The sequence below is a fragment of the Nansenia antarctica genome (genome assembly GCF_963989245.1).
Source record: "Nansenia antarctica genome assembly, chromosome: 1".
In the NCBI taxonomy this organism is placed as follows: Eukaryota; Metazoa; Chordata; class Actinopteri; order Argentiniformes; family Microstomatidae; genus Nansenia; species Nansenia antarctica.
In genome coordinates this window covers 64,906,727-64,933,767 of record NC_137674.1, presented here as the reverse complement: position 1 = coordinate 64,933,767, position 27,041 = coordinate 64,906,727, and the positions used below count along the sequence as shown (strand labels likewise).

The following is a 27,041-nucleotide window of genomic DNA, read 5'->3' as shown; positions in this document are numbered from 1 at the left end:
AGAGACATGATAAACGCTACCTTGGCCCCGTCGGAGGAGTACTTGGAAGGCTGGTGCGTAAATACTAATTCGCACTGGGTCAGAAAACCCCGACAACAATCAAAGTCACCATGGAATGGAGCGGGGCTGACTAACCTGGGTTCCCAGTGAGCGACAGGAGGATAGAGCGAAACGGGGTTCACAGGATCGACCGGGGGATTAGTCATCTGCCCAGATATGGAACTCGTGTCAGGGGGTGGTCTGCTGCCAGCGGCGATAAGGTCCAGAGAACGCTGGATGGAGGCGAGAGACCCGGACAGGGCGTCCATCTTCGTCTCGAGACTATTTACAGCCCCGACGGTGGCACGGGTGGTATTCTCCAGTACGGCTATCTGGCCTTGGACCGTGGGGAAGGCCTTCTGGAGCTCGGCCTGCAGACTGGTAAGTTGCGTAGCATGGCTATTTACCTCTCTGCGTAAATCTACGACTAATGGGAGAACCCCAATACCCGGGGAACCACCCTTGTTCTCTGGAGTTCCACCTTGGCTCATAATGGCTTGGACATACTGTTATGCACACCTTGAAACTGGAAAAGCCAAATGTGGTGGAACCCCAGAGAAACAGAGACAGAGGCCAGGAGAATATATAATGATTTATTATGGATTATATAAACAAAGAAATAGGCCCTACACTAACTAGTGGAAAAATAAACATAATGTGTGATGCAGGCGATAGTTATGGGGTGTGTAATTATACTATGTGTGTGTGCGTGTATGAGGTCAAGGGTGTTGTATTATGTGCTGCGATACTACCCTAGTGAGCAAAGTCCGAGATCCTTTTCGGGCCAGGGAGAGTGATCCATGAGAGAGTAGTCCAGAGGGGAGTCCAGGGGTCGAGCCAGGGAGGGAAATCCAGATGAGAGTAGTCAGAGGGGGTCCATACAGAAAGTTATGTCCAAGCGTTGGATCTCCGTCTGTAGCAGGGTTAAGTAGGCGGCTGTCCAGGTGGTGATTGGGACAGCTGGGCTGAAACGTAATAGCCCACACCTGCTGCAAACAGAGCCAGAGATCCGGCCCACTCAATCCGGCCGGGAGGGGGCGCCAGAACGAGGCTCACGGGGGCGTGTCGGATTAGGAGGCACAACACATCTCGCACAATGTATTATGACGTATATTAGAGTGTACCACTATAAAACCACGGTGCGTCTTGTCATCAATCACAACTTGGTAGACATCTGATATGTCACGTTGTATAATAAAACAACGAGAAGATTGAGAAGATTGAGAGTCAAAAGAAACCAAAAGAAACCAAGAAAGGTAAGAATACCTATTTGAAAGCACTGTCAAGAGTAATAAGCCTATTCATTGTTGGAATAATGGAATTAGTATTTGTCCAAATTTAGACAAAATACAACATGATTTAGTACTGGGGACGGAAAAGGCACCGTATAAAAAAATGCCCCATATGTCATGTGCAATTAGTAAGCTCACCAACAGTAGCCTAAGTTATATTAAGTGGATGCAATGTATTGTGTAAGAATAACACTATTTACAGCGCTGTCAATTTCAGATTACATTTAATTGTCATTGGCAGTACAAGTACAGTGACAACAAAATGCATTTGGCATCCAGACAGATTTTTTCAGATCACAGACATGATTTCACCTCGTCTAGAACTTTCCTTTTTGCCTGCATCAGCGGGACCAGCTTTGTCTGCTGCCTATCAAAATAAAAATCAAAAATCAAAATAAAAATAAATGTCGTAAAAACAAACAAAAACGGAATGGTTAAAACCCTTAATATGTAATAACCAACGTGATACAAGACAGTCATAAATAAAGTATTTATTTTAAATATCATTTTTTATTTTCATAAAAAAATAAAAATGTCCTCGGCGGGCCACTTGTAGACGCACAATGTATTATGACGTATTAATTAGAGTGTACCACTATGAAACCACGGTGCGTCTTGTCATCAATCACAACTTGGTAGACATCTGATATGTCACGTTGTATAATAAAACAACGAGAAGATTGAGAAGATTGAGAGTCAAAAGAAACCAAAAGAAACCAAGAGTCAAAGAAACCAACAAACGGTAAGAATACCTATTTGAAAGCACTGTCAAGAGCAATACGCCTATTCATAGTTTGCAGTCATGTGACTGGCGCAGAGCCCTGGCGACCTGTCATTTTCCCACCTGTTTCAAGCAACGATTAATTAGATCACCTCTCAAAAGAAGAAAAACAAAGATATGTCAACAAACTACACATTTTGGACACTTGCGAATTGCGATCCATATAGAGCACCCGCCGCAGTATTTCAATCAGTAAAAACAGCGAAGTCGCTGCCAGAGATGCAGTTCGGTGATGTTTACATATATCTGGTGGAGAATCCTTCCCCTCACACTGCCGCCAGGATGAAAGCGTACGAAAGTACAGACACTTATCTGTTTTTTCCATCAGGATGGGTCAATAATGCTAATGTTAGCTAGCTAGCTAAAGCACCTACACAACCAACTCCAAGCTGGTAGCGTCCACAAAAACAAACCATGTCAGAACGATTATGCAAAGATAATGACTACAAATAGAATAACTAGGCTAGTCAAAGTCAAAGTCAGCTTTAGTGTCAATCCAATATATGTACAGACATGGATTATATGTACAGTCAATCCAATATATGTACAGACACAAGATTAAAAAATAACTATCTATACCAAAAATACCAGATAAAAGATTTGAAATGTGCGGTACAATGTACAGGGGTGGAATACAATATGAACAATGACAATAGTGGTAATTGGCTCAGTATAATAGCGTAAAGTGGCTAAAGTACGTAAATAATTAAAATAATCAGTTAACTTGAGCTTATCTTTGAAATGTTCGCTGCAGAGACGTGTGTGTACTTTGATGGTTTGCCCTCCACAGGGACTGATCGAGACACGTCTAATAGCACAAATCCACAATCTTCTCTCTGGGTTTTCTTTTTCTGAGGGAATTCTGTAGAAGCACAACCCAGGGTCGTCTCCTCGTCGGTTAGTGCACCCGATTGCATAGCAACTATCCAGCATTTTGTCAAACAACTAATTACTTGGTAAAAACCTGATAAAATAGCTGGCAGGCAGTTTTGTTTCGCCAGGTGGGCGTTCCCCTTATGCCGTGACGACACGTGCAAACTAGCACGGTCAAGTGTAATCAGGGTTGCCAGATGGGATTGTCAATTTCCAGTCTAAAACCCGCCCAAATGCTTTTCTTCCAGCCCAGTGTTATCAAAAGTAGCCCAATCGGCGGTAACCCGCCCCATCTGGCAATACTGAGTGTAATAGGCCTATATAGCACTGTCAAGAAGAGTAGTATAGTATAGCACATATAACACTTAACCCCTGGGGTTGGGTCAGATCGTTTGATGTATCTCTGATTTCCATTATACTGTGTGTCCTGTCAAAGGGCTGTACACCCAGGCCCCATCCTAACATGAACAGAACAAGCCTGTACACCCAGGCCCCATCCTAACATGAACAGAACAAGTCTGTACACCCAGGCCCCATCCTAACATGAACAGGACAAGCCTGTACACCCAGGCCCCATCCTAACATGAACAGAACAAGTCTGTACACCCAGGCCCCATCCTAACATGAACAGAACAAGCCTGTACACCCAGGTCTTATCCTAACATGAACAGGACAAGTCTGTACACCCAGGCCCCATCCTAACATGAACAGAACAAGCCTGTACACCCAGGCCCCATCCTAACATGAACAGAACAAGCCTGTACACCCAGGTCTTATCCTAACATGAACATAACAAGCCTGTACACCCAGGTCTTATCCTAACATGAACAGAACAAGTCTGTACACCCAGGTCTTATCCTAACGTGAACAGAACAAGCCTTTTGCTGTCGCCTTCTGACTGATTGTCTTTTTAATCTGTTTTTATGTGATCCCGTCTGAAGCTACTTTGACTTCACGTAACAAGTTGACCAGAATGTTGATCTGAACTCTGTTGTGTTGCAGATGTTTGGCATGAAGAGGGCCAAGAGAGCCAACAAGGCCTCTAAGAGCACTAAGAAGTGCGCCAAGAGCGATAGGAAGAGCGGCAAGGGCCTTAAGAAGAGCTCCAACACTGATGCAGGTGAGAGGGTTTTCTGTTTACTTCTCCCTGTAAAAGTCCCTATGTTGACTATTTGAAGACTTGTTTGATGAGAAGAAACATTTTCTTTCATTCCATTAAACATCCAATCACAGACAATGATAATGACTTGAACATCATTCCAATATCCACATACTAACATTCATTATGAATGCAAGGCTGGGAAATGACTCCATCATGGTATGCTAGTGTGAATATTGTAACACAACCATTGATTGTCTTAATGTACTACAGACTATATGTCATAGGTGGCAATAAAACCCCAGAATCCTCTCTGTTTGGTTCTTTTAGCTCCTTCTGTGATGTCCTCCGCTTCCGGAACGAAGTGTAAGGACAGAGAAGCAGTAATGAAGCTGCTGGCGGAGGAAGGTGTGGTTGGTGCGTTAAACATCAACACAGCTGATCAGGCCTCCTTCCCCATCCTGATGACCTTCATGAAGGGTCTTAGTGATGAGTAAGTATTATGCGCTCTACTGTATCTATGCTCCTTATGTTTCTATACACACCCAATATTTTGCACCCTGCGCATAAGCAGTACAACAAGTGTGAGCCAAGACCAAACAACTGAAAATGTTGACTTGTTTCTTCACCAGGCAGTGGACGGTGATCCACGACGGCATGAGAGACCCTGTAAGTGTATTTGATATGTGTCTGACTTCAGAGTTAGCAGGCATACCATACCAGTCATTGTTTGTGTTGTGAATCAGTGAATCGAAATGATTACCTTCTTTAAGCTGAACACTGACTAATTCTTCACTCTCTTTTGAATGAACACAGATGACCAAGGCAAAGCTTGACTTCACGGGTCGGAGGATTGTGAAAATAATCGCCAACATGGCCATAGAGGTCCTCCTCCCGACTCTTCAGCGGGTCATAGAGCTGAGTAAGGCCAGGGAGGCTGCAGTCTCTCAGAGTGGGTCAGGGCTCTCCTCCACCACCTCCCTGGAGGAAGGAGAGGCCCAGTCCCCCTGCCACTCAGACACTGAGTGGGAGACCAGCACATCAAGGTCTTCCTCTGCGAGGTATGCTATAATCACAGCCACGCCTCTATGACTACAATGATCATAACATCACAAATAACTTAAATCAGGGGGTAAACCCACACTAAGCTCTTTTATTTGTTTTACTTTGTTTTGTTTTAGAACCAAATGTTTGTTGCACAGTTTAAGTGTTGGACTTTATCAATGCTGATAATACAATGATTTTTTGGGTGATGAAATGTTTTGGCCATAGACAAAATACCAACAATAATCAGAATGAGTAACAACGTACTGTAAAAAGTCAAATCCCTCTCCTGTACATCAGAGTCTGATGTGAGCCACCAATGTGATAACTCTTATGCTTTTATCCCCCAGGGATTGATAAAGTTGCATTCGATTGAATTGAATGTCATATTTGTCTTTATTTTGAAGTTCCCAGACTTTGCGGCAGTGTGTGTCCGGAGGATCCCCCCCCCTGGATGATCCACTCCAGGTCCACTTTGGGATCACAGAGGACACCATCCTCCAATCACTGGGCTCCGTCTCCTCTGGCTCATTTGATCTGACCAGACCTGTGGTGAGAGACGTCCTGAAGCAGGTGAACTCTGACGTCTCCTTGATAATCTCCTTATCAAGGTCAGAGAAGTCCACCCCCATAGTCTGCGACAGGGACACCACCATGTCCGCGGCTAGGAGGATGTTGCACGTGGTGTGCACCAAGCTCCGGGAGTTGGGGATCACCAAACCAGTGGTGCCAAAGGTCAAGGTCACGACCTCTAAGACCGACCTGGGGCCAGTGGCGGCAGAAGTCATGACTGCCATCGTTGAGACGGTGGAGTCCTGCAGCACAGCTGATCAGGGGGCAGCTGACATGCTCAGACAGTTGGCAGAGAAGATCAGCACGATCAGCTCTGTCTCTGATGAGGACGGATCCTCTGCTGGAGCGCCGCATAGACGCGTGTCCTCCTCTGGCAGTGTGGGACACCTCAGGAGTCCGTTTCACTCTGAAGCCACCAAGGCCGTGAGTGCAATTCTGAGCCGGAATTGCTTATCTTATAGCTATCTTATCTTAGCTTATCTTATATCTATAGATATAAACATGGAGGAGGCCTCAGATATTGTTGATGAGTTTGTGGCAGACATAAGGTCTATCACTCACTCAGCTGGGTCTGGTGCTTCAAAGGAGGAGTCTCTGCCTGTTGCCCTGACCCTAGTTCAGAGGCTTCAGAGAAGGCTGAGAGCGTTTTACGCGCGGCTGGTGTCTTTTAAAGGCACAAGCCAGAAGAGTAAACTGCCCTCAGACCAGGATAGATTCATCCATGGATCTACTCTGGTAAAAGCGGAGTCTTCTCGCAGTGAGCCGATGTTTCCATCCAACTCACTGGTTGGAGTAGAGCTGCGTAGAAGTCAGAGTGAATGCTCTCGACCGATGCTGGCTCTCCAGAGCCCTCCGGTGAGCCAGCTCGAACTCGACCACACCACCAAAGAGGTTCTGAGCGAGATTCTCGTCTTTTATAAGACAGAAGACGAGAGGACAGCCTCCGCTGGACCAACGGCGTCTGATGAATCCCTCGCTGCCTGCGAGTTTGTGGAGGACGTGTTAACATGGTTATGGGAGTACTCCTCCTCCTCCTCCTCATCAGAGAGTTTGTGCGTGTCTCAGAAGGCAGTCGTGAGCGAACTGTCCAAGGAGGACTTTCAGAGTCAAGCCACTGAGAAAGTGAGGGATGTTCTCATGAGATCAGAGAGATGCTCCCTCAGTTCTTCCCACCACTCTGGGTCAACTACCTCCTCCTCTCTGTCACCTGCCAGTGCTGACTCGTCAGCATTAGACCTCGTCGGCATAGTTGTGAACAGTGTGAAGAGCCTGTTTCAGGACGAGGAGTCCTCAGCTGGTCCCAGTGTGTCTAATGGTGTGTCGGAGCTGAGACTGTGGTCTACAGCGCAGACCATCTGCAGAGATCTGAAGAGGAAGCTGAAGGAGTTCTTCACTCTGCGTGAGATGCATGCCTCTGAGCAGAGTGCATCGATGGCTGAGGCTAGAGACAGCATTAGCCAGATCCTGGTCGCCATTCAGGGTGACATGGAGGCACAGTCAGGGGAAATGGAGACCTCAGTGGAGCTACAGCAATGGCACAGTGCTGTAGGATCTCTGCTGGAGAATGTAGAGAGGGTGTGTAGTGAGGGTAGTCTCACATGTCAGCCTCCCACAGAGCTTCCAGCAGAAAGCCGTTTCCCCGTCGTCAGAAGCAGCTCTGACGAGTCTGTGCCGGAGGATTCCGTCGGTGACTCCAAACAGCGGATGGCCGACGTGGTGCAAGTCCTGATGGACCACATGGACCCAATGGTTCTTGAAGAGGTCACCTCTCTCGGAGCTGACCTCACCAGACGGGAGGAGCTGCTGTCCCAGGGGGGGATCCGCACCCTGACCATCGCCCTTGTGGACAGACTCCAGGAGCTGATGTCACTCCACAGCAGTCTGCCAGTGGCCGTTGAGACCAGTGTGTCGGACAGTGTTCTGTACAAACGGCCACCGGCAGAGAAGCGTGCGATGGTGTGCAGTGAGGTGGTCTCCGCCTTTGTGGAGGAGTCGGTGAAGCGTTTGCTTCTTCAACTGATCGTCCCTCCCTCATCAGGGTGCGGATCATCATGGAGCATGGAGGTGGAAGCTTCCAACAGCAACGCCCCGACCAGAGACTCCAGCCACAAGAGCCTGCTGTCCACCAGCTCTTCAGAGATCTACAACGACACAGTGGATCTGTTCTCCAGGGCCCTGGTCAACCAGGTCAACCAGGTGATGGCCCTATCAATGGGATCCGACACCTCCACAGCCTCGGTCACACAGCCTCAGAGGGATGCTAGTGGGAAGAAGTTCAGAAAATTCAGAAAATTCCTTTCAATGATGAAGCGCAAGGTCAAGGTAAAACAGAAATATACAGTGAATTTATAAGAGAGCCACATTCCACATAATTTCACATTAAGGAAATGTAATGTAAAGGTAAAGTCTTACCAGTTTATCATAAGACAGCAGACAAGCTATGCATTGTTGTTGTAGGAATAATGGGATTTTAAGAGATATGTTCTGTCATTGATTCTTCTTCTGTAACAACTGATATAGTGCAAGAGGACCAACCAGGTTGATGCCCAGCCTCCAGCCCCAGGACTGGAGGACATCAAGGTTGGTCTCCAGCCTCCAGCTCCAGGACAGGAGGATATAAAGGTAGGTGTCCAGCTTCCAGCCCCAGGACAGGAGGGCATCGAGGTTGCCCACGACGATGGACACAACAGAGGTAAGTCAACATGTAGAACACATAGACCAAGGACATACTAACCAAATTAATGAAGTATTCTATTCTGTAGCTATAGGCCTGGTGAAGCTCATATGAACTCTCTCTCCTCTCTCTAGCGGCCAGCCCAGTGACAGCTGAGACAACGCCTTGTGAGGAGAGCGGAGCTTCAAAGAAACAGAAGCGTTCCCTCCTCCAGAGGATGCGCACATCTGTGAAGAGCCTTGGGCTGCTGAGCTGCTCTCCAGGCAGACGGTCTCCGTCCAACGAGACCCTGTAACCATCTTCACAACGATGGACCCACAGAGGTAAGTCAACACATAGAACACATAGACCAATGACATACTAACTAAACTAATAAAGTATTCTATTCTGTAGCTATAGGCCTGGTGAAGCTCATATGAACTCTCTCTCCTGTCTCTAGCGCCCGGCACAGTGGCGGCTGTAACGACTCCTCCAGAGGACGCACACAACTGCAAACAGCCTTGGCCGGAGCTGCTGTCCACCGTGAATAAAACATTATTTGGATTCCATTCCTTTTGCTTGTGCATTTTTCATATGTTATGAACTTGTTATGCTGAAGATTGTGTAACTAGATAAGTGGTCTTAAAAATATCATAGCTAGAAGCAACTGCGATTACAGCAACAAATATAGTAGCTAAGCATGTTTACAGCTATGCCTGAGGCAATATCCCAATAGAAATGTAATCATAACAAGAATCATATACAAGAATCATATACAAGAATCATATACAAGAATCATAACAAGAATCATGTACAAGATATATAATGAATCATTAGAAATATACATGAGCTATAAATGGTAGGCCTACTGAAGAAAGATGGTCATCCATTCTCCCTCCCTCCCTGATAGTAAACAACAAAGTCATTACTATTAAAGTGATTATTACTATACATTTATTAACTTTAACTTTATGAAGCAGTTTAATTGGAGTTGTGTTAGCCACATAAAGAAAATACATATCTAGAACTGAATTATGAAGGTTACTATGGGGATTAGGTTAGAGAGAGAGAAGGAATGAGGATTGTGTTACAAGCAATATCCCCCTACCTGGTCGTACCCTTAAATGTCCACTAGATGGCAGGCATGTATCAGCATAAAGCAGGGGTCTCCAACCTTTTTTCATCTGAGAGCTACTTTGAAAATATTTAAGTGGCCAAGAGCCACTCATATCTTATTATTGTCCCTTCTGCTCAGGCTCACAACATTCACCACAACATACTACATACAATTATTAATTATTAATATTAAAAATAAAACTGTTCAATAAATCCTAAATGTTGTCTACCTATTCGATGTATAAATCGCGCCAGAATCTCGCCGACTTCCGAGGTCATTTTAAGCAAAAGTATTTGGCCAAATGAGCTATTATTTTCAGGGATAATAGCCATGGGTGTTCTAGCGTGTCCTGCACTGAAGTGACTGGCGTTCATGTGATTGGACGAACAAAATGTCAATCTTTCAGCCCTGGACTCAATGCATGGTGAGGCCAGGCCTCCTGTGCCCACCCATTTTCAGTGATTTGGCCAATCATTATTGCCATGAAAAAAATTGCATTACATTGACTTCTATGAGAAACCACTTTCCGACAGGAGGCCTGGACTTTCCGACAGGAGGCCTGGCCTCCTTCAATAGAAACGGATAGGGATTCTGGCCTGTAGGTGCTTTACAATTGCAATATTGGGTTTTAGCCATGGAAAAATTCAGATTTATGAACAAAACGGAAATAATATTAATATCATATAATATGTTAAATAAATAAATAAATAAAATAAATATAATTATTGCTTTTTTAAATCTCTCTCTCTTCTCTCAAATTATTGGGGAGGCCAGGCATCCTCCACCTCTATGGAGGAGCCTCCACTGCTTTAGGGGTATGTATAAATATTTAGTAGTTACTACGGTCTACGTCATAACTAGTGTGGTTGGTGCAACCCATTCAAGTTTAGTAGTGACTAAATCTTGATTTAGTAAATACTTACGCTATAACTAGGGTTAGTTTGTACTTAGTAAGACGTGGTGCAACCGGCTCCAGGTGAAGTCGTACAGGGTCCGAGAACAACTTCAACAGCTGCCTTTCTTTCTCAAGACCCAGAGCAGATACTATAGAGGCCATAAAACCCTCAAGTTCCTTTTGAATCAACAAGACTTGTCAAAACTTTGCAGTGGATAGGCCAATGCCTAGAGAACAAAAAGAGAATGACCTCTGTAGAACAATGCAAATCGACCAAATTCCGAGTATCTAATTGTATCTAATTTATATAAATAGTGGTAAACCTACCTCAGGCTCGCAATCAGCGCTGATTACCTGTACCGCTCAGGACTCTGGGACTCTGGCAGTAGGCATAAAAAGACAGAGCCGGGAGCTGAGCGGGTCTCTAGAGGAGTGGCCAAGTATATTATGTATACTATTATTGTGTATTATTGTATGTATATTATTATATGTAGCCATTATAGTGCCAGCAGAAATGTAATTGTATTTGACAGATTGAATTGAATATGAGCACAAACTGAATTGTATTTGACTGATTGAATTGTATTTGACAGATATGAATCAGTGGCGGCTGGTGCTAAAACATTTGGGTGGGGCACAGGTTATGGGGGCATGCTCCACGGGGAAGAATATCAACTTTAAAATCTGGATTTACAGTCGATTTTAGCATGAGAATAATAGTGTTTCCCCTAGGTTTGCTGCCTTGGGGGGGTGGCATGGACCCCCCCCAAGGGGGTAAGACCCTGCGACATACCAGCGTCATGTCCAGGGGGTGTACTAACTTGTACATTAAGCCGCCTCACGCTACGGAAACAGGAGATAGGCTCCTTCCCTATGGGCCATTAGGCTCGAGAACCATCGGTTCTCAAGGCTACTTACTTATGTGGTCTTGACTACCTGTCCACTTTCTCACCTGGTTCTTGCTCTCTCTCTCTCTGGTGTGCTGACACCATCCTGCTCTCTCTCTCCTTCTCTCCCTCTCTATCCTCCTCTCTCCCTTTTGCTGTCAACCAAAAGGTAAACAAAACAGCCAGAGTATTTATAATCTAATAAGAGGTATAAATTGATCCATATCAATTGTTATTCATATATACATATCATATATTCGTCATAGTCAGGGACTCCAATTAAATGTCACGTAGCCTATAGGCATCTCCATCAATCCAGGATTCATTACATTGTCTACTGTCACATTGCCCATATAGTGGGCTGTTGTTCAGGTATTGATGTTAGCCATTGATGTAGTCAGGATTATAGAGTTGGTTTAATTACCTGGATGTAGTGTGCCATGGCCTCTCTGTGGTCCGTGAAGGAGGCAGTGTTGTTAGCAAATGTGACAATCAGCTTGCGTGGAAATAACAGCCCATACCTCACGTTAGCCTCCCGCGGGGTTGAGGTCCCAGCTTGTCGGCACCAAACACGTCGCATAACAGGGAATTCATAAAAGCAGTGGGATTGCCTTTCTCACTGTCTTCAGGCAGTCCCAACACTCGAATATTAAAACTGCGGCTACGTGCTTCAATCTGTTAACTTTTCTGTTTCAGTGACATTATCCGACTGTGATTGAGAACGTTTTTGTTCGATATCAGTTAGACGGCGTTCCGTCTCGTTAGCGGCTGTTTCCAGGTCCTTTACCTTGGTCGTATTGGAAATCATATCCTTGCGGAGTGAATCCAGACATTCTTTAATTGGTTTAAGTTTCAGATCAAATGCGGAGTCAAGCTCTTCACGTATGACTTCTCTCATAATTGATGCAAGTTCTCCGCGGTCCATCACCGTAACTTTTTGTTTTAGATCGCTTCTTAGATTTCTTAACTCTCTGCTGCCAGCAGCCATACAACTTGAGTAACCTATATCAAACAATCAACAAACAGCCGGTGCAGAGATTGCGACCACAAACGAGATAAGTTTGACTTCGGTAATAGGTCCAGTTGCAATATCCTCAAGTTAGGAACAAAAGATGCCTCCTTCTAATCCATTTGTTAAATTTGTTTACAGAAATAAATCCTCCTTACATTGTAAAAAACGTAATTTGTTAGGAGAGCAGTCGTGCGTGCGTTCAATCCATGCTGCCCCGGAAGTCGGAAGTCCTCAGCATATGCATTTTCTGCTATACAACCGGATATTCAGGGCGCAATTTTTGCGCCCCGGCCGAGAAATAGGAGACAGCCAATTGGAGCGCTGCTACAGCTCACGTGTAAGCGAAAAGTATTTGGCCTGCTATAGACTTGCATTCGGCCGGCGCCCCGACTCCTCCCCCTATGTATTTTAACAGTGAATTTTACACACACACAGATAAAATGTTTATTGTATTGGAGGATTTTTAATGAATGCTGATAGGCGCCGACAGAATATCAGACGCATTTTGTGAATAAACAATGTTTATTTAAAAAAAAAACTTTTACAAATCGCAACTAGGAAGTGAAGGTGGGGGCGGCGCCCCAGCGCCCTCTATCGGCCAGCCGCCACTGATATGAATTATATTTGACAGATTGAATTGAATCTTTCAAGCAATATTAATATTACAAGTAGATAGTAATTTCCAAATTGTATATCTCAAAGGGTGAGAGGTGACCAGGGTGTGGAGAAGCTTGACATTGCGCGGACCATGTTTACCACTCGAGGCATGGATGTGGAAGCTACATATCTGGGAAAAGTGTGCATAACAATGAGTATAAGAGTGTTTTCTTTACAGAATCATTCTTTACAGAATTATTATGATGTACTACACAGTCTGGAAGAGGATGGATCCCTGGACATCTCTAACATCTCTGTCTTCATCTCTTCTGTGTTCATTACACTTTCCTACCTCGTTTAAAGTCACATCTAGCAAGGTTCACTGATGGCTGATATGATCATATCTTGAGGACCGAAGGGAACCGGACCTCAAATCAGATGATTTGAGGCCTGATGCAGAATCCAGTCATGGAGCCCGAAACAGAGGTAATTGACATACACAATGTATCGGTGTGTTGACTATATATATTGTTTTAAATTAAAAACCTCATTGACCTCATCACTGCTGAAATGGACCAGCAAGAAAACTCAAACAGAAGGAGTGTTTTCTTGTACTTTTGTCACCTCTTAGTTCACTTAAAAAGGACTGTGTTCAAACCGCTCACAAATATTGGCGGAAAGGGACTGAAAGTGAAAATACCCAAAAACGAATATCCCAACAAATATATTGTTGCCTTATACCCTCTGATATTTCCCACTTCAATCCTATCCCAGTAGCCTAGTTATCCCAACACAGAATTGTTTAGGTTTGCCTACACACAGTTTCCATGTGGAATTATGTACCGAAGAGTTCAGATCACGTAGTAGACCAAGGCAATTTTTCAAAATAACTATGTGGAAAACTATATAACATAAACAAATAGGCTATAGGGGAGTCGGTAATAGGTAGAGCCTATATCACAGGCTACAGAAGTCTCTCTCCTTGGTGCTGAATCCTATCCACGTGACCCTCCTCACCCTAGCAGTATAATGTATTATGCGTGTGTGTGTGCGTGTGTGTGTGTGTGTGTGCGTGTGTGTGTGTGTGTGTGTGTGTGTGTGTGTGTGTGCGTGTGCGCGTGTGTGTGTGTGTGTGTGTGTGTGTGTGTGTGTGTGCGTGTGTGTGTGTGTGTGTGTGTGTGTGTGTGTGTGTGTGTGTGTGTGTGTGTGTGTGTGTGAGTGTATGTGTGTATGTGCGCTTCCGCCGCCCCCCTCTTCGGTTTTTTAGTGCTTTTCTTTGGACCTGTGCACAAACAAAACAGCTTTGTATGCACTTTCAATTAAACGAGAGAACACAAAAGAGAGAGATACCGGCGTTTGTTTTGTAAAGGCTGCGCATTATTTCCCCATCGCCATTTTCAGGGACCAGACACGGGCAGGATGGATACCGACTACTCCGGCTTAGAAAACCCTCTGTTTAGCGAGCTGAAATATTTTTGTAAGAAGATACAGGAGGCCTATAACGAATTAAAGGAAGACCTTACACCTTATCGAGACGATCGATTTTATAGGTAAATATAGCCATTGCGCTAATATTAAAGAATACTATATACATATATATATATGTATATATTATTACATATTGTCTATATATATATATATATATATAATATTAATTATGCTACATTGAAGAACATTTCTGAATTGAACACGAGACTAGGCTTTGTTGGGTGCATCAATATTGTTCAGTGTTTATGTTGATATGTGACATTTAAACGACATTTTAACGAATGACCATTGTTAATCTCATTATAGAGATAGATCAGCCAGCCTACTGATGTTATTAAACCTATGCTCAGTGAACATTGGCGCAATCGGTCATGAAGGTGCGCTATTCACATTCATCAGATAATCCTCATATTGTCTATGTTTTTTATGTATTATTTAGATGTTTCATGATTTATTATATCTTGCCTGACTTTAAATGGTAGCTAGAGTGCTCCCCCACCAGTAGCTGCGTTAACAAATACAATCCAAATGATATTGAGACATGTAGGCTATTTCTCAAGCAGTTTTAATCTAGGCGAGAGTAATGAAGGACAGGTCCTCAAATAGGCCTAGTTTGGGTGGGCTGAGCCCCACCCCCGATTCACACAAGCCAACAAGTGTTGGGGCAGGAGAGGGGACAAAATACAGGACAGACAGACCTACTCCTCACCTCAGGCCGAACTGTAGGCAATCGTTTTTTGGGCTTATTCGTGGTGGGCCTTGTAAACTTTTCGCAAATGTTCTGTGGAAAATTGGACATTTAGATTTCATCAGGTTTTTATTTAGTCTTTTGTTTTCACCAGGCTAGAGTCATAGAGCTAAAATGCACGGATGACAATCTGACAGTTGCGCTCGCAGGGACTCCGCACCTCATCCAGGGTTGCCAGATGGGACTGACAATGTCCAGCCCAACCACAGTCACAAACGCTAAATCCACAAAAAAAACAATTCAAAACCTATAATATATGTATTGTATTGTCAGAAACCCGCTAATTACTATTGGGCAGGTGCCCATCTCCTGCCCCTAAACTGTATGTCTGTTGCCAATGATGTTTGTAAAAAAAATAATAATAAAAAAAAGAGCACATTGTAGCCTATGTAGCTACTAGGGTGTGTGTTTTTAACTTCACGCATTTTGTAACTTTCAGGCACTGACATTTTGATACCGCCTAAATGCTTTTTTTCCGTCCCAGTGTGATCAAAAGTAGCCCATTCGGCAGTAGCCCCATCTGGCAACCCTGCTCGCAACGACACCGCACCTCCTCCCCTCCCCCTTGCTCTCAGCCCCCTCCCCACCTCCTCCCCTCCTCCTTGCTCTCAGCCCCCTCCGCACCTCCTCCCCTCCCCCTTGCTCTCAGCCCCCTCCCCACCTCCTCCCCTCCCCCTTGCTCTCAGCCCCCTCCGCACCTCCTCCCCTCCTCCTTGCTCTCAGCCACCTCCTCACCTCCTCCCCTCCTCCTTGCTCTCAGCCCCCTCCTCCCCTCCCCCTTGCTCTCAGCCCCCTCCGCACCTCCTCCCCTCCTTCTTGCTCTCAGCCACCTCCTCCCCTCCTCCTTGCTCTCAGCCACCTCCACACCTCCTCCCCTCCTCCTTGCTCTCAGCCCCCTCCGCACCTCCTCCCCTCCTCCTTGCTCTCAGTCACCTCCTCACCTCCTCCCCTCCTCCTTGCTCTCAGCCCCCTCCTCCCCTCCTCCTTGCTCTCAGCCACCTCCTCACCTCCTCCCCTCCTCCTTGCTCTCAGCCCCCTCCTCCCCTCCTCCTTGCTCTCAGCCCCCTCCGCACCTCCTCCCCTCCTCCTTGCTCTCAGCCACCTCCTCACCTCCTCCCCTCCTCCTTGCTCTCAGCCCCCTCCTCCCCTCCTCCTTGCTCTCAGCCCCCTCCTCACCTCCTCCCCTCCTCCTTGCTCTCAGCCACCTCCTCACCTCCTCCTTGCTCTCAGCCACCTCCTCACCTCCTCCCCTCCTCCTTGCTCTCAGCCCCCTCCTCCCCTCCTCCTTGCTCTCAGCCCCCTCCTCACCTCCTCCCCTCCTCCTTGCTCTCAGCCCCCTCCGCACCTCCTCCCCTCCTCCTTGCTCTCAGCCCCCTCCGCACCTCCTCCCCTCCTCCTTGCTCTCAGCCCCCACCCACGTTCCGCCCAATTCAAAGACGTAGCATTTCAGTTGTCGCATAGTCTGACGTATACGGATGTGGATTTTTTACCTGGACATTTGTTTAATTTGATCTCGCCATCAAGAGTGAGAAATCCGACGAAATGGATTTGTAAGTTCATGATTTCAAAGCTATATCTATAACATAGATCTATTGCTGCCACTAACGTATTTCAGTGCGCTTTGCTTTGTCGAAACTTCAGGGTTCCTTGTCTGCCAATGTTGATAACTAAGCCATCTGGTAGCACAGCTCATTTACACGACTAACTATAACTATCATGTCTGCAGCTGGTTTATTAGTTAGAGTGGATTTTTGTTTCTTTCGGCACATGGGTTTGTTACTCAGTCACGTCTCAAGACTAGCTGACGTGGTTCATTGGTGAAGTGCCAGACAAGCCGCGCCTGGTAAAGAGCAGCTAGCGTTTAATATTGCATGGATGGCTAGAATTTATGGTGCAGCCAGAATGACCACAGACTCTCTCTCTCTCTCTCTCTCTCTCTCTCTCTCTCTCTCTCTCTCTCTCTCTCTCTCTCTCTCTCTCTCTCTCTCTCTCTCTCTCTCTCTCTCTCTCTCTCTCTCTCTCTCTCTGTGTGTGTTGTCCAGTGAAACCAGTTCTACAAGAGGATCTACACATGGCTCTAATAAACACATTTGATATGACATCATGTGTATAAGCACGGTTTATTTTAACACGATGACGATGTTCCTCCCTGTCCCAGGTTGGCCCCCATGCGGCTGTACACACTCTCCAAAAGACACTTTGTTTTGGTCTTTGTGGTCTTCTTGATCTGCTTTGGCCTCACAGTCTTCATTGGCATAGCAGGTATGTAGAGAGTACGTTGAGATGGCAGGTTAACCTTCTAGCCCTAATCTAGACTAGATCTAGTGTAACCTAATTCTAGCCTATTATTATTACCTTCTGTTCTAGCCTAATCAATAACCAACACAGATAGACACATATGTGCTATGTAGTAGGGTAATGTTGGCCTAGTAGTGGATAGCGAGTTGGACTGGTGATCAATCAGAAGGTCATGAGTTCAAATCCCACCTGGGAACACCACCACTAGTGTTCCCTTGAGTTACTCCAGGGAGACTGTCCCTGTAATCTGTAATTGTAAATCGCTTCGGATAAAAGTGTCTGCTAGATGGTTAAAATGTAATGTAAAAATGTATGTGCAAGTGTGTTATCTTCAATAACCTCAAAGCTGACGGTCATTCCAGTCTATCTGTTTATTGATTATGCTATCAAGCTATGCTAACCCAGACTACTGTATGTGTTTGCTGTGAAGCAGCTAGTCAGAAAAAGGGGACGGTGAGAGAGTGTGTGACTCTTGCAGAAATCCTGATCCCGGCCACATAATGAAATATTGATGACAGACTGTGTACAGAATGACATAGTTTTGGCCACAATACTGCTCTTATCAGTTCGGCCTGCAAGGAAATCCTACATTCCCCCACCCATCTCCTCTCTCTCTCTCTCTTTGTAATGTCTAGTAAGCTCTATGGTCACTCGATAGTTTCTTATTGTTGGTAACATTACATGTGTCCAGAGAGAAAGGAATGTTGTAAAGGCAATAGCTCCACAGTAAAAGATTTGCTGTAAGCAATTTATTTCTGGGTAATATAGCTTTCATAATTGGTTTGGACAGATGTGGATACTCAAATTATTGATTAATTTGCTTTCTTTCCTTTTGCAGGTCCTAAAATAATCGAAGAGACTACATCCAATGGTGACGTACTGCTAGCCAGAAATCACTCTATAAAGGTAAGACTTGCAGGAGGAGAAAATCATGTGTTGTCTGGAGAGCAAGGAATGTGCTTTAACTGGCATTGCTGTTTTTGTAGGTCAGAATTGGCCTTTATGAGTGCACCAACCGGATGCTTTCACATTTTTTCGAGGCAGGGGTACACAACAGTAAAAGTTGTAAACGTCTTTTGCCCAATCCCAATCAACCCTCTTTCCTCTCTATCTACTCACATCTTGTACACCTGAAAACGCGGATAGAAGGAAAACTGTCCGAAACTTGAAAATAGTCTACTGTATAGGCCAGGCGATTTAAACGACTCTGTAAAAAAGTGTCTTATGGTCAAGGTAGAAGTTGTTAGGTGTTGATTTGGGATAGGTGAGATGTTGTCAGTCATGCACAGTGCAAATTGTTACGGTAACATACTGATGATTTCAGTTTTATTTTCTAGTGGTAACACTTTTTTTTTTTTAGCAGACGCTTTTAATCCAAAGCAATTTACAATTACGAATTACAGGGACATTCCCCCTGGAGTAGGCCTAACTGAGGGATAAGTGCCTTTACTCAAGGGCACACCAGTGGTGGTGTTGTTTCAGGCGGGATTTAAACTCACAACCTAACGATCACCAGTCCAACTCACTATCCACTAGACCTGAATATGTTGTGATCTTTGACTTCAGACCGGCCCATTCAATCTCAAGTCCCCGCCCCTCACCACCTACAACCAGCAACTCTGGCTCACGTGTGTGATGCAGGTGGAACACAGCAATGGTGAGATATCACATTACTGTGACCCTTTCCATGCAATATAAAGGTTGTATATTTATATTATTTTGTTATTGTTCACAAGACTTTTGTTGTCTCTTAGTTCATGGTGTGTTGTCTTTTTTGGTGGTTGTCAGTGGTGGACTTCCAGCAGAACTTTGAGATCAACGTGGAGCTGAAGGGAGTGATGCAGGACGCTAGCATCATGCACATCAGCAACAACGTGCACCAGAAGTCACGTACTCTGCACTGCGGCGATGTGAGTGTCATTCAATACTTAGACCCATCCATGTATCCATCAGTTTGTCAGTCCGACAGTCTGACACATCAATAAGTCTGTTATCACCCATACAGTCGATAAACAGGTCAATGGAGAGTCTAAAGTCTAGCAGTCTCACTTGAAATGACTTGATATGTACTTAATGACGTTTTAGATCTTTTGCTGAATGGCCTACATGTAAAGTTGTTGTTTTATATAAAGCTGTATGTGTTTGAAATGTATTGTTGATGTTGGTTGTGCTAAATGCTACATCAGTGCTACACATGCCTATAGATCTCTCATTGATGTAGCATTTAGTATCGAACCAGTATCTCTCCTCCTCTCCCTCCCACCTGTCTCCTCTTATAGACCTGTGATGAGATCATCGTGGTGCACCTGGGTTACCTGAACTACACCCAGTACAGTATCAACGTCAGCTTCAAAGGCCTGGAGAACGTCACATACGACATCAAGGTCAACTTCATGGTGAGCCCTGAACACCGGTGGCAAATATCAAATTGTTTAATCTGTCGGCTGGTTGTGTCTGAAAATGCATATCTACCTATAGTACTGCTACATAGGGTGGCTTTGGAGTTCACTTGATCAGTGACACATTTGCTTTTCCTCTCTCAACTGACTCTCTCTCTCTTCTCTCCCCTCCCCTCCCCCCTCTTTCTTGTTTTCTTTCTCAGTGGAAGACGTATAATCCCTCGTTCTCACAAGTGGAAATATGGTTCCGTTTCGTCTTTGTGGTTTTGACCTTCATGGTGACGGTAAGTGACCTTGTCTTCTTTGGTGTGTGTGTGTATGTGTGTGTCCATCTGTCCATCCGTCCTCATTTGTGCTGTTGTTTGTGTTGCAGTGCATGTTTGCCCACTCGCTGAGGAAGTTCTCCATGAGGGACTGGGGCATTGAGCAGAAGTGGATGTCCATCCTGCTACCTCTGCTCCTACTGTATAATGGTGAGGCTGTTCGATCCAATGCTTTATTTGCCATAGGATCAGACTGTTAGGAATGTGTTATTCATTACACACACACACACACACACACACACACACACACACACACACACACACACATACACACAACACACACATGCACAGCTGGGTTTCCGTTAACCGGCAATTACCGGTCTTTGTCCGGTAAAATTTGGTGAAGTCCGACAAATTGAAAAGTCGTCGGACATATTGTCCGGTGAAAATAATTCCCTTTGAATACAATTCGCTAAAGCTGGCTGGGTGCGTTCGTAAACACGCTCTGGAAATCCGATCAGCACTCGCGGAACGCCTCTCGTCCAATCGAACGACTCGGTCGCTCTGTGACATCGAAGCCAGCGTGCGCTCCGGCGCTCTCAGAGCGTGTTTACGAACGCACCCCTAGAAGTTTCCAGCCAGCTAGCTGAAGCTGCTACACACACCAGAGCCATGGCGACCGAACGGCAAGTTAAACAACATACTATAAAAGTGACATTGTTTTACTCATTACTCATACGTTTGTTGTCATTCGGCGGTGCTAATAGTCGCTTTCTTTTTTAATTTATTTAATTTATTTTATTTTAGCAGTTTCCCCGAAAGTTAAGTGTTTGTTTTTATATCACTATTTGCACTTCTGGTTAGATGCTAAACTGCATTTTGTTGTCTGGTACTTGTACTCTGCAATGACAATAAAGTTGAATCTCACCTAATCTAATCTAATCTAATCTAAAATAATCTAAGATAATCCCATCACTATTACTCCCTATTTTCATCAGTGTTTCAATCCTTGAATCTGTGATGGAAATCAAGCAAAGCCACTTCAAGTCTCCCCACCACTGACAGCGCTGGGTGTGCCTTTCCTTACACTCTCGGTTATTCCCTGTGGATTTAAAAAACGGTGTTTTGGTTTCTATAATGTGGTCTATTCTCAGTGTTGACGAGCAGCTCAGGGGGCTTTGAGATGGCTAACAGCTAATTAAAGGAGTAATTCCACTCAAAAGGGTAGAAGTAAGCTGACTGTCTGTCTGTCTGTCTGTCTGTCTATCTGTCTGTCTGTCTGTCTGTCTGTCTGTCTGTCTGTCTCTCTGTCAGTGTGCTGGACTACCTATGACTTCCATGGTACCTGGGAACGCGTTGTCGGAGAGAAACGCCCTCTGTACAAAGGACCTACTGACCAAAATCCCTGTTCCCCGTAGCCTACATGCTTGCACTGTTACTGTTCAATAAAATGTTATACATCTAGACATTGTGGTATTTCTTTATATACGTATCCCAGACTGCCTATCAATTGTTTCTCAATAAACAGTTATGTTCTTCCCATTGTCATACTCCCGAACTAAACGAAATGCCTTCCCAACCAGCGAGACTTATAGAAATGACGTTGTTTTATTGATTTAAAAAAAAAAAAGGGTAAAACTGTAAAGAGAAAATAGAAAACTCACATTAATCCCAAACAATTTAACAAACTTCAGTTAACGTAATGTGGAGTCCGTTCATTGATCGATGCTGTCTGTTCAGTTCCCAGTGAGGCGCCCGTTCAGCGCTGGACCCGTTCAGCGCTGGATTTGACGCATGGCATAGCGCGCATGCGTCAAATCATGTTATATTATTATATATTATATAGCTCGCATCTAATCGTATCGGATGAGAAATAGACATTAAATGGCATATATAGGCCGCTACACAACAGTAATCACCGCGACAAACAGCTATATTAGATTTGGAGAAAAAAAAAATATGATTTTGAAAAAAAAAATAATAATTATATTTTAATATGATGACCGGAATATATCACGTTTGTCCGGTAAATCGAATTCTTCCCGGACACGATGTCCGACGGCAAATTTTTCTAACGGAAACCCTGATGCACAGGGAGATCCACTCCTTCCCCAGACCATGTACAGAATCTTCAATCTTCCATTGCGCTGTTCAACATATATCGCAACTTACAAAGTCCTATGTAACTTGAATGTGTTTCAGTGTGTACCTTTTTAAAGGCTTTGAGATGTCAACTGTGTTTTGATTGGTGTGGATTGGTGTGTTTCAGATCCGTTTTTCCCGCTGTCGTTCCTGGTGAACAGCTGGTTCCCGGGGACTCTGGACGCCTTCTTCCAGGCCCTCTTCCTGTGTTCTCTGCTGCTCTTCTGGCTGTGTGTCTACCACGGCATCCGGGTCCAGGTGGGTTTAACTTATTTAGCGCTTAGGGGTGACTGACCTTCTACAGTGCTACGAGTGACCGGTTTATTCACCCAATATGCATAAATGATGACACTTCATTTTGTAGCCAATCAAAGTATTGTTGCTAGGTAAATACCATGGTATAACTTCTATAGTTTCCCCTAACCCTCTAACCCTCTACCCTCTGGTTTTCTTCATTTGCTATTTTAGGGAGAGAGGAAGTTTCTGACGTTCTACCTGCCCAAGCTAGTCATCGTAGGTCTTCTGTGGCTCTCTGCGGTGACGTTAGGTATATGGCAAACGTAAGAAACTCTGAACTCTGTCCAACCAATCTCTGTCAAATATACAAATGACAACATCTGTGGTCAGAGAAGTAGATGATTACGATTACGTTTAGTAAGTAATTTAGCAGACGCTTCAATGCAAAGCAACTTACAATAAGTACATTTGTCCAAGTAAGTGAATCAACTGTACATCAATCATCGAAAGTAAAACCTTTGATAAGAACAAGTGCCATCGGCAGTCAAAGTGGCAGAAAACTGAATCATTTTTTTCTTTTTATAAGCTACCTTTTCTTTCCACAGGGTGAATGAACTGCAGGATCCCACCTACCTGTACAAAGTGGACATCGCTAACTTCCAGGTGAGTGAGACCCTCACCTACAACACATTGTTTTTAAATATCTATAAATATTATTGCCAGGCACATTTTGCGTCTATGAGATTACATTTGGAGGCTGTTTCAAAAGCATCTGTTTAGTGCTTAGCTTCAACATGGTGGACATTCATCAAAGGGTAGTGGTTTCACTTCTCTGTCGTTCTTCCAGGGCATGAAGATCTTCTTCCTGGTAGTGGTGACTCTTTACATCCTGTATCTGATCTTCCTCATCGTCAGAGCCTGTTCGGAGCTCAAAAACATGCCTTACACAGGTAACATGATTCACATGTATTATACCTACTTTCATATTGCCTATCCTAATATCCTGAATATTGATTTGTATGCGTGGTCTGAACTTGATCAACAGATCTCCGGCTGAAGTTTCTGACCGCCCTGACGTTTGTGGTCCTGGTAATAAGGTGCGATCTCACTGGACGTTTATTCACTGTTTCTTTGTATTTCCTCTACTCATGGTGCCTTGACGTTGTGCATTGTGCAACAGCCTGTGTGAAAGTGTATCACAAACATTCGGTCTGACCATTTTTGGTCAGAAGCAATGGGTAACCTCCTGTGATGAATGACCATGGTTCTCATACTGTATCCATTCCTCCATTTTAACTTCTGAATGAAAACACAGTTCACAATATCTGTGGCTAATTTAATCAAACTCAAACTTCATTTGTATAGCACATTTATTTCGTACACAACGGCAATACAATGTGCCATTGCCCTGTCCTGCCTCTAAACACTCCCCTCTCCTGCCTGTCCCTCCAGCATGGTCATACTCTACCTGAGGTTCGGTGCCAAGGCTCTGCAAGACAACTTTGTGGCTGAGCTGTCTACCCACTACCAAAACTATATCCTTTTCGTATAATGTGTTTTTGTCAATGTTTGATCTTCTGTTATGAATGCTGCGGTCAGTAGGGTAGGGTAAGGTTATTTTCTTGAGTGTGGCTTATATTTTTAATTTTTATTCGATAGAGACAGTGGAGAAAGACAGGATAGTGAGGAGGGGAGAGGGTCTGTCAGAAGGGCATGGGCTGGATTCGAACCCTTGCCGACATGGACATATGTGTCGGGAACTGTAGGCTGTGGTGCTAGACCACTGAACCACCCCAGGCCACAGGACTCTTATTTTGACCAATGTCATCTCAGATGATTTTCTCTCTTCTTAATAAGATACACTCCTTAATTCCAGACACACCAGCCGAATTTCTTTCCTTCTATGGTTTACTCAACTTTTACCTCTACACATTAGCCTTTGTGTATTCCCCCTCGAAAAATGCCATTTATGGTAAGTGAAGCATAAGGAAAATCCATTGAATGTTGTATACTTAGTTTTAGCATACACCCTCTTGCTTTTTTCTGTTCATAGTTTCCTAAAATGTAAATATGATAAATGCTGAGTTAACTAATCTTTCAATCAATCAATCATTCTCTTATATCATAGACTCCCAGTTGAAGGATAATCCTGCTTTCTCCATGCTAAATGACTCAGATGATGAAGTTATATACGGGTAAGTAGTCACGTCAATATTCATTGTCCTGGGTTACTTTTTCATTATACATTATTCAGGGTATCCGCGGTGTCTTGAAAAGTATTAAAAGTTGATAAATCAATTTGGGGAAAATTTAAGACCCTTAATAAGTATTAAAAAGTCTTATCACGATTTTATGAGGTCTTGAATTTTGTAGGTATTTTTCTGAATTAGACTCTGTCCAAAGAGTTTGAGTCCTAAAAACTTTGAGTAAAAGTTCGTGAATTTATTAATTTTATTAAAAAACAAAGATGAACCGGAAATTCTGTTGTATGACAGTGGTCTAGTCTATTGCAAACTAAAACTGTTAGGTTAAAGGTGTCACTGATGTCAACGGTTACAGCTCGAAGTGACGGTGAGGTCTGGAAAAATATTGACACAGTCTTTAAAAAGTCTTAGAAAGGTATTGAAATTAACCTCAAGATTCCTGTATATACCCTGATTATTCTAATTACCAAAGTCCCTCCCTTACTAAGCTTTTCCAAACCTTTCCATCATCTGTTCAAAACGTTGATAGATATTTCTCTTTCTCCTCTTCTATGAAGGAGCGATTACGAGGAAATGCCTTTGCAAAATGGCCGTGCCATCAAAGCAACAGCCAAGTACCAGGACGAGACTGACAGCGACTGATCTGATCCCTGGTTGGTGCATCCACCCGCTCTACTGTCACCCTGATGGAAGCATCTAGGCAGCACATACAACGAACCACCATATGTAATGTAAATAGGGAGTATTTGCAAAGGTAATGCAAATAGTAATATACTGTAACTGTACATAAATATATTTTTAGATGGAAAACTGAGTTGTGTATTCTGAATGTAATTGCAATTAAAGGTATGCAGATGAGGTCAGAAGATGTTTCATCTTAGAATTTCATGGTTTCCAACTCCCAGAGGATGAGAGGGAAACTGTCAGTTAGCCTCACAAACGCAACCACTCTCCATTCTCTCCACCGTTATGTCCTTTGGTTTTTATGACCTGCATTTCTTCATTTCTGAGTGGTTCTAGATGAAGATTTCCGTAAAAGGGAAGAGTGCCAATATTGATCATGGGATTTCTTATTTATGCTGAAAATCGAATGTTTTTTTATTTTATTTCTAGTGTTAAAACCACTACTGTATTTTTTTTGGTGTGCTTGAAATGTGTTGGTTGTGCCATTCTATTAAGCTCTCTGACATTCTGGGTATATTGGTGGTTATTCAGAAAACACTGTACTACTGTTTTATCCCAGTTAAAAGCATTTAAAAGATCAGAAAAAGACAAACGATTAACCAGTCTTAACTCTGCTTGGTTAAGAGAATGAGGAATCCATATCGACATTGATAGAATAGTTTTCTGAATACCCCCTTTCCCCAGATGTGTTATCACCACATAACCTTTAGTTGAGAGCCTTGAGTTGGTATGATTTACCATAGGTACAGTTTACCCACTACTTTACCAATTCCATTCCCTTCATAAAGCAGCTTTATGATTGCACTCCTGTTGTCTGAATTTAATTTATTGTTGCCTTAGTGATGGCAATTGATACTGTATTGTTATTGCTTGCTCTATTTGTAAGATTTAAGTTGTCATCAGATTTTGCATTCCTGAAGAAGCAATAGAGGAATATTATTATTATTCTCCTTTGATCCTTTGATTCTTATCCTCCAACCAGCACACTTATTTATATATGTAAAAAAAAAAAAAAAAACACATTGTCATGTCTTGTGAGATTTTTACATTTCCATTAAATAATTTTCCTTGTGGCATAACACTTAGCTTTTAGTTTCTGCACTCAATGTCCTTATGGATAACTCAATGTAATAATGTACAGTTTAACAGGCTCATCACTACTTCATGCCATTTTCAGTCTGGATTGAATTTATGAATGCTTGTTATTCATGTGTTAAAAAGAATTGCCACTGGTATCCTGATCTCCCAAATACACGCACCAGCCACTTTAGGTACACCTAGGTTAATGAGCAGTTGAAAAGGTGTACCTAATGAAGTGGCTGGTGGGTGTATGTACACCAATGAAGATTGTGCCTTGTTTTCACTTCACTTTCATACCAAGGGCAGGTTTTCTCCCTAAATGTTGACTGCTGTCTTGACAAAATCTTGTAAAAAGACTTTTGATGTGAATGTTTGTGATGGAGATTATTTAAATTGATATACTTGTGGCTCATGGGGAGATGATTGTGGTGATGTGTAAAAGGTTTATTGGAGTTAGAACTGGGGTCTATGGGATAGAGGGACTATAAAACATGTCTAATTATCAAGCAACACTGTAAATATCACATGTAAATAAGGCACTGTTGTGTATCCAGCAAAGTATTCATTAAAAAACTGATTTATGAAATGTTTGTGTATTGTGTACTTTGTGTTGATTGCTTAACTCTACATTGAATT

The 27,041-nt window shown here is 43.7% G+C and overlaps 1 protein-coding gene across 1 annotated transcript; it reads left to right on the top strand.

The window, feature by feature from the left end:
* Positions 1-14,281: 14,281 nt before the first annotated feature.
* On the top strand, positions 14,282-25,283 carry tmem181 (transmembrane protein 181; the record flags this gene model as incomplete). Its single annotated transcript, XM_080539130.1, has 17 exons — positions 14,282-14,412; positions 17,257-17,360; positions 18,235-18,302; positions 18,963-19,053; positions 19,185-19,306; positions 19,676-19,792; positions 19,999-20,079; positions 20,169-20,268; positions 22,328-22,458; positions 22,669-22,760; positions 23,043-23,100; positions 23,285-23,387; positions 23,483-23,534; positions 23,890-23,972; positions 24,323-24,409; positions 24,566-24,632; positions 25,199-25,283. 17 exons carry the CDS (start codon positions 14,282-14,284, stop codon positions 25,281-25,283), a joined length of 1,572 nt encoding a protein of 523 aa, XP_080395256.1.
* Positions 25,284-27,041: the final 1,758 nt, after the last annotated feature.